Below are 12000 nucleotides of genomic sequence, written 5' to 3' on the forward strand. Positions count from 1 at the left end.
CGCCCCCTGCGCTTTGTGCGAGCGGTGGCCACCAGCATGCGGGGGGAGAGGCCACTCGTGGGAAGCGGCGAGGCGGAGCCCCCACGCCGCCCCGGCTGCTGCACCTCGGGGGGCAGGCACCCCAGAGAGCCCTGAGAGCCCCGGTGGTATGTAGGGGGCACCCCCGGGTGGAAAAGGACTTTCTTTGGGTGGTTTTTTTGGGGGGAGGGGAGGGGGTGGTGAGAGGGAGGACTTCTACCGTGCAGCGTTTGTTGGGAGGAAAATCCTATAGGTGAAGCCATATGGATTCCCGATGGCACGGCTTTAGTGCCGCCTGGGCTTCACAGTTTTCAGGCGGGGAGCGCGTAGGGTGTGTTTTTAGCGAGGTTCGCCTGCTGAAGGGAGATGTGTTTAGAGAAGCAGTGCTTTTCAGGAATTTAAATGAGACCTTTATTTTTTTTTAGGGGGGTGGGGGGGTGTTGCTATTCAAAGGCTATTCTATTAGTTCTTTATTTGCTTTTGCAGATTGCACTTATAAATAGTTAGGCAGCCGTGTTAGCATATAAAAATCGATATTCTCAAAGGGAAGAAAAGGTCTCTGCGTATTTACCTCTAATAAGCAGCGTAGATCACTTTTGTCATCTGCTCATATATTTTATTGGGAACATTATCATCTCTAATACTCAACTACCGTTTGTAGTTTATTCTGTCACGGTAATGTGTTTCACTTGGTACTAGAAAAAAAATTTGATGAGGTTACTCGTTGAAGTAATTTAGTTGGTAACTGTTGGAGTAGAATTTAGTCATTTCTTCATGTGGAGAGAAATGTTAAGTGATAGGTAGGAGGCAGCAGCAGCAAACCTCAAGGTTAAGGTTTTTGCTTGGTTTTCAATCTGATTTTCTTTTCTCAGTCTTGCAAACTTTCTGAACTTTAATCCTTTGCAATGAAACTTTCCAGCCGTGGTGTCTGCATCCAGGTAATTTTAACAGATCTATATGTATATATTTTTTTTTTTTTTGGTTATTTGGAAAACCCATGCAAAAATAATTCAGCTGGGTTTGATAGTGTGAGACTTTTGGGTATGGGAAAAGAATTGCTACAGTTTTTCCATTTAAAGATGAAGCTCTTGCAGGTTTGGTTTTTTATTTTTAACAGGGGTTTTTATTATTATTTTAAATTTGAAGTAAAGTTTAGAGGCATTTTTCCTTCATAAGCACTTTCCAATGAAAATACTGTTTGACTGGAAATCCTTTGGTGGCTACCTACTGGTTTTGTGTGTGTCTTGCAAAGACCAAAAGCTGTTGGGAAGAGATGTGCTATTTGTCGCTGAATGAGAAGCTGTGGTGAAGGGTCTGGAGGTGAGGTCCTGCCTGTGTATTCAAACCCAAGGGTATTTGGCACCAATTCTCAGCTGATAACAGAGGGGCTTCTTGGCAGACACCTCTGCTGAAGCAGGCAGGGCTCCACTTGCCATTTGCTGGGAAAGTGCTGGCTTTGAGATCTTGTAAGTGAAGACTTTGAACTATTCCTAGGCAGAAGCCTTCTGTGATGGTGTTTAGGACTTCCATGACTCCTGATGTGGTAGTCGGAGAACTCTTTTTCTTCCATGGTTTATCTGGGCAGAGGACAGGATTTCCCAGCATTGTCCACGCTGCACATTCAGAGCTGGAGGATGTATACAAAACGTTAGAGGTTTTGCTGCAAAGTTGCAGACCTCCCCATCTCTGTTCTGTGGTATGTTTTCTAACTGAGGAAAGGAAAAGGCCAAACAATAGAGAAAGTGTTATAAAAACTTTATAAAAGGAACTTGAGGGGATGTTAGGATTCCATCTGTAAACGTCCCAGTGGGAAGACATTCTGGATAAAGTTGTATGTTCACCTTATCTCCATTCTTGTTTGAAATCTACAAAATGATTGCTATATACCCTCTTAGATTAAACATAGAGGTGTGCACAAATAAGATTGATTTGAAATGAAGAAAGCAAACCAGAAAATAATTCTAATCCTACAGAATTTTTTTATTGCTTTATTTTGGATTAGCGAAATGAGATAAAACAGCATCCTGTTGGTAGCATCCTAATGCTTGCATTGTGAATTGATGCTGTGTGTGCTGGTTACCGCATACACTAGTGGAGCATGCTGGATTTTGCATAAGTTGTTGGAATGCTACTGGTCCATCAGAAATTGTATGCAAATCTCTCTGCAGTAATTTTCGGATTGTGTTTTGGGAACTTCTCTGTATTTGCTAAGCAATTGGCTGGCGGTCTACAAAGAGGTACTTGGGCATATGGTGTTGGCTCATTTTCCATGTATTTAGCTACTAATGGCATTAAAAGAAGCCAAAATATATAAAATACCTCTCTAATATTAATTATCTTGATGAGAAATTGCTGCAAACACTGTTACAATTGCAGGTGTATAGAAATGCTGCATGATCAGGGTAAAGGCAAATCCAGGGAATAGGGTCAGTGGGAAAACTTGATCAGCAAAGATCTGTTGAGATGCTGTTGCTGCTACAAAAAGACTGGGCGCCCCTGTGACACCGCAACTTTGGAACAAAGGCGTAAGGACTTGATTCAAGGAATGGAAAATCTGGCTCTCCTGCTGCTTTCATAGTGGAGAAATCATTTTTGTCGAGTAAGGCTGTTGGCTTCCTCCGAGTTAAGGTTTACAACCCTTAAATAGCTCTTCCTGACGCTAAGCAGTATCCCTTTCATGCGTTTGAAGTGTGGTAGAAAGGCTGGCGAGTAACACTGATACTGATGAATGAAAAAGAAAGAAATTTACAACATCAGATACTTTTCTTTAAATTATTTCCCTTGTTGTTAGTTATTACCAGGCATTAGACTGCCACACTTGAATATAATTAATGTAGTAAATGGTTTATTAGGCACCATCTAAACTTTTGTCTTGTTTAATTATAGAAGCTTAGTACAGTGGTCTGTGTACAATATTCGGCCCAAATAATTGCTTTCAGACTTTTATCTGACCATGGTTATTTTTGGAACAGCTGCATGCGTGGCTTTTTCCTGAACTTTGCACTTTTTAGGCTCTCATTTGCAGTCGTGCCACTACATTTCCAATTTGCATAACTAAAAACAGTTGCATTCTGATTTTGCTGGTAGTAATTCAGAGCAATTGCTCGGCGTGCCTGATGGTAATATGTTTTGATCTTCTTTAAAACTCTATCACTTGTATTTAGGTATCCACTAAACCATGACACAAATGAGAAAGATGCAATATTTTTTTTTTCTGAAAGTTTTTAAATGGTTACTGAAGTTAAGAGGATTTCTTCCAGTGACATTGTGTGTCTTGAAAATTATTTTAAGAATGTAAAGGTTTGCGGCATGGGATGAAATGTGCGCGACAAAGAACTTGGTGTCATATTTAGGGTACAAGATCATATGAAAAGCTGACTGCAACTAACATATACCTGAGAATAATGTAAAAAACCCTGATACTTGTGATGGGTCTTATGAGTATTTTCTATTTTAGATCCAGTCTTTTCTATGGTACAGCCGTAGAAAACTGATTCCCTTCATCAATAACACTCTGAGAAAAGCAATTTTGAAAAGAAATTCAGATTCATTTTTATTTGGTCTGAAAACTTTACAGAGACTGGAAACAGTGCTTTGATAGTTGGCCTTGAGGGCAAAGCATGCCAAAATCGTTATGTTTGCTGTACACATTTTTCAAAGATTGGCTACTTCCAGGCGGATAAACGCTTGAAGAGTTAAATGTCAGGGAGCTGTTGCCAGTGTTCTTGATGGGGGTCCTTGACCTTGGGAGCTTGCTCTTGACAGATGCTTTGACGGAGCCTATTGGTCTACAGGCCTTCAAAGCCCTCTTTTGACGCCAGTCACTTTGGAGAAGCCACATCTTCCCCGCTGCTGAAGGTGGCCAGAGGTTCAGTGGGAGCTGGGGAAATGGAGCAGAGCTGGGCTGTGGGATGCACTGGCCTGGATTGCTGTTACGTTTCATGGGAGACAGGACCGTTGGAGGTACGACTGGTTGCGTGTGCTACTGCATTGTGCTTTCTGGAAGGTTGCACGTCAGACATCTAAATGGAAATTAAAAGTAAATGTTATTCATTGCATAGCTCTGCATTTGTCATCGGAGTAGTATTCATCACAGATTTTGTACAATCCACTGTTCATTGTATTAAATTGTATGACTGCTATCCAAGATTAGGGCGGTCTAGAGCTAGGGTTGTGAGGGGACTCTGAGTGCTCGCTGGGGACTGAACACAAAATCATGTGAAGCAAATGGCTTCTAACTGTGCAAAGTTTCTTCTTCCCTTGTGATGCCTCTCTGTCTGGGTGGAAGATACATGGCCCACCACATGTAGAGGACTTAGTGAGGATGGGGTGATTTGTTCTGCGACTTTGTGAATTCATGATGTCATTGATGGAGGCAAAGGTCTGGAGGGTGTAAAATTTGATGAGGGATCTTTATAGGATCCTTAGTTTAAAGTAGCTGTGCTATGCTAAGGTCTGTATTTAATTTTGGTAGTGGAGTTGTCTTTCAGTCTGCCACTGGAAGGGACTACTTTTGGTCCAGTCACTGTCCTGTCCCTCAGCAAAGGCTCTGATCCTCTCTCTCTGAAATACCAAGTCTCTTTTGCCTATGATGTTCCGTTTGAGGGGTGGAGACCTAAGTAAACACCTTTTGCATATAAAAATGTAATGACATGCCCTACGGTCGTGGTCCGTTGTGCCCTCACTTTTCAGATATTTGCATAACTGAGCAGTGCAGAATGAGGCTGGTTTCTAGGTAGGAAGGTGCTAGTTTGGAGTGCTATATTAACACAATGCATTGCAAATCTGAAAAAATACTGTAGGTATTTTGAAATTTTGTACACAGAGGCAGAGGTGTTTGTTTCTGGCCTGGCAATGGGATACCGAGCCGTTCACCCTTCCGCTGCGGCAGGGAGCGGGGGGTCAGTAACAAATAAAAGCTGTTACCATCTGATGGCTGTTTAGTCACCTGTGAAATGTGTTTTCTAATAGACAGGTTTCCACATCATAGGAGCAGCTACCGCAATTAGATGTGTGGAGCCAGCCCCCTTGTCGAAAGACTCCTCGGAGTGGCTAACAAGCCCGTCACGCCTCAGCTGGGCCTCAAACCCATCCCGCCAGTTAAGGGCTTCCAAACACCGTGTCGGGATGTGCGATTGCTAATTGTCCTCCGCCTGCCAGCGGAGAAGGAGAGGGTTTTATTGTCAGAGCCGTTGGCCTGTCTCTCCAAGAAAGGCTCAATCCATAAAAGCAGAGCGCACAGCAGCGTCCATGAGGTCCTGGCTCCCTCTGAGTAAGTTGCTCGCAAAATGTTCAAAAGCTTCCCTGGACTTAGGGTTTCACCCTGTGGAAGCACCGTAGAGGGCACGCTTTATCTCCCAGTGAAGCTCATCATGTCCAGACTTGATAGTAGTTACTGACAAATTAGCTGAGAAGTCGGTGATTAATTTTAACAAATGAGTTTTCTTCGAATGCAGGCTCACGCATGCCAATTATAACAGTATGCCTATGATAAAAATAGGGAATTTTTTTTTTTCCTTTAAGCTTAAAATCTGCTGGTGACTGATTATTTTTTCCAGTGTCTTAAAACATACATGTTTTGTGGGGAGTGTCACGGTGTGTGTGTGTGTGTGTGCGCGTGGTGTCTTGGAACCCAGAAGTGCTCTTTCTCCCCCACAATACCCTAAATGCCAAAGAAATGTCCAAAAGTGGTTGCAATTTTTTTTTTTTTCTTTCTAGTGGTTAAGGAGTATTTAATGTATTGTATCATACAGTCTGGAAGGCCTCTTGTGTCTTCAGTGAAGTACAAGCCTGATACCTGGTCCTGTAAAATCAAGGAATGGTCTTGCACCGCCTTTAAGTTTAAGGCTTTGGATCTAGAGCCCTGTGAGCCCTAGTTTGTATTCCAGCTGCAGGCTCCTTTTCAACAGGAGACAATAAACTTGGGTAGTAGGAAACAAAGCTCTTAGCAAACATACGTGAGTTGGGTCATATTTTGATGTATTGAAGAAGGTGGTTTTAAAACAAAGCCCGCTTGGGCTAAATATATCATGAGGCATTACAGAGGAAGCATTAAGAATAAGAGGAGCGCAGGAATTTTTTGAAGCAGTGTACACTATGTGATTCTTTTTTTCTAAAGATTGCGGTGCTACTGTAGAAATTGCATTATAGCTGATAGGCAAAAAGCGTTATTTCTGAGGAACGCAAATGCAGTTTATAGGAAAATCGAGCAGTGACATGTTTTTAGACATTTAACTTGGATATAGTCTTGCAGATGGATGCAAGGCCATGATCTAACTACCTTGACTCCACACACAGACCTTTTTTTATTAGCACAGCTGAAGGGCACAGAATATCAAGGGTGGTTTTACACTGATGAGTTTGCATGGCTGTAGCTGTGTGCTGTTGACATTTTCTTTATAATATGCCACCTCTTTTTCAGAAGCGTGTCATTCACCCATAAAACACATGTTCTGATTTAAAGCATAGTTAAAAGGTCTACTTAGCGGAAGGAGAAGTTGTGCTAAGTATAAAAATGATTGCTTTGACAAAATGGAGACTCATGTGGCATTAACACAGAGAACTCACTTTTCTTTTTCTGTTTTCTGGGGTTTTGTTTAACATGCATAACTCTCGACACTCTTAGATTTAAAAGGCCTTTAGAAAAAGACATTTAGAAAACTGGAAGTCCCCTAAAAGATTGTTTCTTTCATTATCTTGACAAACCTTGAAAAGTAGTTTCTGTGCCTGCATAGTGGTTATGTTTCAGAAACAGTTCTTAGGGATTTTATTATGTGCTGAAACATATGTTTATAAAAAAGACTATAACCTGGTGGAAAAAGTGTCTTACAATAATAAACCTGTCGATGGGCCATATGCTGCCATCAGTATGTTTGAAAAAAAAAAAATTCTTCTGCAAGTGTTAAGTAAGTTTACAGCCCGAGTGTTAAGTTAGGGTCAGACTGTGACTGGCCCTCTGTGGATTGAGAGGGGAGGAAAGCACGTGCAGAATCCTTCTCATGCTCTTTTCATTAGCTCACGCAGTGGCCGGTGAGGTGGAGCCGGGTAGCGCCCCTTCCCAAAGGGCAGTAGAAGCTGTTTGAGCTCTGTGGGGGACCAAGAGAAGTCCTCCTCCTGCAGCTTGCCTTGGCACTCTGCAGGTTTGTGCCGACCCAGCACAAGGCTGTGGATTTTGTAAAACTTGGCTGCGCTTTGCATGGTCTCTCCTGAGAAGAGCAGAGGTAGATTATCTGCATTTAAGAGGTGGCAGAAGAGAGATACGAAGCCAGTACAAATAAAAGAGCTCTGATAACTCTGCCATTGGATGAGAAATGTGGAAAAAACCCTCAGTTCTTACTACCTACTAGGTAGATCATTTATATTTTATGGATTTTTTGTGCACATGTCACTTTTTTTTTTTTTTAAATGTAGGCGACATGGTCGTGGTATTGGTAGTGGATCTTTTGTTTCTGAAGAGCAAAAGTAAGATGCAGTATTTCAGTCATTCTCAAAAAGCACTTCTGTGTGGGATCAGTGTTTGGTAAATGTAGACACTTTCAAGCCTATTCTACTTTGGATGCACTCGTGTAGCTCCTGTGAATGGGAGTCATGCATGTGTGCGTCTCAAAAAGAATAGGTCTCTTTGTAACTGAGGCACTTTCTGTGTAGAAACATACTTCACCAAGAAGTGGGTTTAATGTTCTAATGTTTTCCTCCACTGATCAGCTGTGCACTGCTTGTTATCCTGGCAACCCAGCAGGTGACAGTCGTCATCAAAGGAAGTATCAAAGATTAAGGGGAATTGTTTGAAGTAGTTGACCATGCTGAAGGCTGTGTCAAGAGATGCATGAGGTTGCCATAGTATCTGTTATCAAAATCAAGATTGTGAACAGAGCAATACCCACCAGGAGTGAGTTCCTTACCCATAGTCTTTCCAGGGTTCATCAAAGCTTTTAATTTGCTCAGGGGAAATTTACTTCTCAAGGGCTGAAATCCTCCCCCTGGGTTTTTCTTCCCAGAAGTCTAATGAGGTATATTATATCTATGCGTATGAGGCTTCCTGTCTGGAAGAGGGCCTTGGAGACAGAGGGAATGGAGCAGAGAGGGAATAAGCTGCAGAAGAAGCACCCAGACCCCAGCACAGAGTTTTCAATCACCATGGAAATGAAAATGGAAAACAGATTGGATCAGTAATCCATGGAGGAGGGGGTGCTTGGGAGTTATAGGGATGTTCCCTGGGAAAATTATTGTGTACATCAGAGAGGAAGGCTATGTATTGACTGAAGGAGTAGTAGGATGACAATAAGTCTGGGGAGGAAACCACCTGTGCCTGATGTATACTTACCTTTCCAAGAGAGGCACTTTGGTACTGGCAAGGCTTGGAAGCACCTTGGGACCATTCCTTTTCAGCATGGTGAAACATAGCTCCCCCACGGGGACTGTAAAGTCCAGCCAAGTTCTTACACCCAGTTGGACCTAAGGGAAGGGTCCTGGGCTTTGGCGCTGCCTCCAGAGCACAGCTGATGAGGTGACTGAGGAGCCTGCAGTGGGCCAGGCTGGCTTGCCTACAGGACATACAAGCCAACATGTGGTGTTAACAACTGCAGCGCTCAGAATTTGCACAAACCCACATTCAGTAATAAAATAGCCTGCAACTAGTCAAAGGCGCCAGTAGTAGCCAAGCAAATTTGGAATGTCTAAGCCAACCATTTTTAAGTTATGATGAGCCAAAAAAAATTAGGAAACAGTCCAAGAAATGAAGAACACCTCACTTTTCTGGAACTCTCATATCTCCAAGATGCCTTGGCTGATCTACCTCAAACTTTCCAGAGAAGCTTTCCTTGGCACAAGACCATGACTGTGAAATTTCATGTGACTGGGTTTTACTTTGTTGAAGTTATGAAGGTTAAAACCGGAGTTTATTATAGAAAGCTAATCTCTCCATTACAAATATTTCTGCATAGTTGATATTCATTCCATCTTAATTGTTCACTGCTATTTCTTGTTCAGGCTGATTGTATTTTTCCTATTTATTTTAGTTGTGGGTTTTTTAAAAGGGTAAATTCAGAGCAGTATAACTTGGAGCCAGATTGTGCATGGCTGCGTACAGGCATATGTGGTAACATTGGTCCTATACCCACCGGAGAAGGAACCACAGTTAAGAGTCCTGCTCCCACCTGGCTATCACTGGAGAGGTTTTTGGATTGTCTGGTTTGAGAGCTCACTGTTTATTAGAGCTTTTCCCTCTCTGCTTGGCCTACTTACACTCTCACCTCCAGGTGAAAGATGTTGCTGGTTGATGGCCATCTTGTCATTAGAGGTTTCTCTAATGGCAGCTCCTGCTGTGGAAAGCCTTGAAGGTGGCAACAGCCTAAGATTGGGATCAGTGTTCTGCATCTGTGCTGTTGGGCTGCTCTTCATAATCTCTAAACATCTGCAGCCTGAAATGCCTAGCTGCCAGAATTGCAAATTTTCAGATAGTTATTAGAAAATACAGAGAAGAGGTTTGTGGACCTGGAAGTGCTTTTTAATTTTCAAGTTTGGGGCCTTAGCTGTGACTTAATTCTGTATAAGACTGAGACCTGGTTGTGCAGCAGCTCTTTGCTCTGAGGGCTGTTCTCTGAATGATGTGAAGGCCAAAGCATGCCATTGCAGATAGTTGCTATAGTTAGATGGAGCCAAAGGAGCAAAGGTCTCTAAATACGCTGTATTTAAAGACACTGAATTAATTTGACTGAGTCACTTTATAGACAGATTGAGCAGGGCTGGAACAGATGTCAAGCTGGAATGAGCCCTCGCCCTGAGGCAGGGGCTTGAGAGTGTTTGAAGTCACCGCTTGACTGTATTTTTCTTTCCGGGGCTCGAATTTAAAAGCACCAGGAGAGACTCTGCACGAGTCAGGAGGTGCTGCTCCTGGAAGAGACAAGGTGCTGTTGATCACTGTTTGGTAGGACTGTCTTTCAGGCAGGATCACCCAGCACCTGCTGAGCTCTGCAGCTCAGGAGGCCAGGAGGTGCTCCATGGCTTTGTCCTGTTTGCCATCTGTACTGGTGCTAGCATCCGTAGCAATTGGACATTGCTGGGTCTTGCTCCACACTGAACATACAGTTGTCTGTCAAGATACGGTAGGTTATTATGGGTTAACTTCTGAAAAGGGGTGTCTGCATAAAATAGCTATCAGCAGGTTTTCTATTTGCCCAGGCGTTTTATTATTAGGAGCACTAAAAAGACCAACAGAGCCAGCTAAAAATCAATCTGCCACTGTATAGGCAGCCAGCGCGAAGAGTTGCGGGGTGGGTGTAATGTGATCACAGCTGCTTAAACCAGTGATCAGATACACTGCTACAGTCTGCAAAAGCTGCGAGCAGTAGAGGAACCCTGCTGAAAACTCCTGGACCACGGAATTAAAATAATTAAGCCTTGCAGTCACTGGTATATATGTTACTCTTGCAAGGTCGTCACGAGATAAATAAGGGCACAGCTAGCGCACACTGTACATGTGGAACTTGGCGTTTGTCGTGTGTGACACGAGGCTCTTTATTTTTGTAAAACAATAACTAGTTGCAGTTTAAAGTGCCCTGAGAATTCTGCAGGTGGTGATAGCGCCCAAACCGTAGCCATCAGAGAGGAAATGCAAAGCAAAATATATAGATAGGAGGATGCATTTTGGATTCCTGAGCTAGCTCAAGCATCACTGCACAGCACTGTAGTGCTCTGAATATAGAGCCTCCCTGAATGATTTCTTCAGTAAGCAGGGCCTTGATGGAGGAGAACACCTCAATGAATTTTTATCTTCTTGGCATTTCTAGAAATAGTGTGCCTGCTCTCTTCAGACTGCAGAGCTGCAAAGCCTTGAGTTACTACTGGTGCTACTCCATCCCGTGCTTGCAGATGAAAGTTTCCAAGGAGTCTCGTAAACCCCGTTGCACAAGCTGAGCAAAGGCAGAGAAAACTGCATAGCCTGTAATACTGCAGCATTATAGTATTGTCTACTGCTGCAGTAACCCCTGCTGTGTTTGGAAGGTCTCAGGCATGCCAGCACCATGTCTAATCAGTCAAGCAGCCAATAGTAATTCATAGCCTTGACTGCTGAAAAATTCAGCATGGCTAAGATAGATATCTGATCCAGCTCAAGAAAGAAGTTCAACGAAGTAAAGTCCTCTTTCTACAATAGTTTGCTTTCTGTTAGTGCCACTTAAACTTTGTTTCTGAATTTGCTCTCTTATTTTCTAAAGAATAGAGAAAGGGTTTGACACTTAAAACAATTAAAATACCCCTCATTAAATCCTTGATATTATTTCCTTATTTGCTGACTTCTAACATTTTAAGTAAATGAGTAGAAACATAAATAGCCGGGCGACGATACAGCTATGCAAAGACAATGAAGCTGTTCGATGGACACTACTGCGAGTTTTGTGACTCAAAACTGTATTATAAGTGTAGAATGGACCCAGTAAGTATATGTGATAGAGTATGAAGTCTTCCTTTCCTTACCACTGGATTAAAGTCAGCCCCTTTATATGCAATTTCCACCCCACCCCAATTGTTTGGAACTAGCTATAAAGCAGAAGTTTGGTCAATAACAGCAGAGCAACAAGAGAATTGCTCGTTACCCCACTGTCCAAGTTTCTCAAAAAGTAATATTTGATACCACATCATTTCCACTGTGGCTTTGGGATATAAACCAAAAGTGAATTTTTCATTCAGATCCACTAAACAAAAGAGCTATATTTTTGTTCTTTGAAATGCAATACCTTTTTAACTAAAAGATTCCCCTGATTTTCCATCCAGCTGAAGTGAAGTTACAAAAGAAGAAAATTGCAAGTCCCATGTACTCAGGAAGTACTCAGGAAAATGTCAAGTGACTTGGAAACAGCCACGCTGAATAAAAGTGTCGTCAAGATAAAGACAGATTGGGTCAAGGCTTGGCAGCAGTGGTGGCTGGTTCATAGGTCTTGGAGATGGTTCAGAGGAGGGATGCTACTTCTGAGGTTTTAGAAATCA

At 42.6% G+C, this 12000-nt stretch overlaps 1 protein-coding gene across 4 annotated transcripts in view; it reads left to right on the top strand.

Annotated features, from left to right (window-relative positions):
• ST6GAL2 (ST6 beta-galactosamide alpha-2,6-sialyltranferase 2) overlaps nucleotides 1–12000 on the top strand; it is a 177540-nt gene that overhangs the window by 128217 nt on the left and 37323 nt on the right. The window contains exon 1 of one of the 4 annotated variants that reach the window (XM_014956702.1): nucleotides 33–146. The exons of 2 other annotated variants lie outside the window; for them this stretch is intronic. Coding sequence is in view for 1 of the 2 variants with exons in the window: in XM_014956701.1 (XP_014812187.1) it covers nucleotides 924–956 (33 nt within the window). In the remaining variant the exon portion in view is untranslated. Of the gene's footprint in view, nucleotides 1–32; nucleotides 147–922; nucleotides 957–12000 lie in introns of those variants that run through there. One more of the 4 variants, XM_014956701.1, reaches the window with a different exon arrangement.

The sequence above is a fragment of the Calidris pugnax genome, unplaced genomic scaffold, assembly GCF_001431845.1.
Source record: "Calidris pugnax isolate Ruff unplaced genomic scaffold, ASM143184v1 scaffold318, whole genome shotgun sequence".
Lineage (NCBI taxonomy): Eukaryota > Metazoa > Chordata > Aves > Charadriiformes > Scolopacidae > Calidris > Calidris pugnax.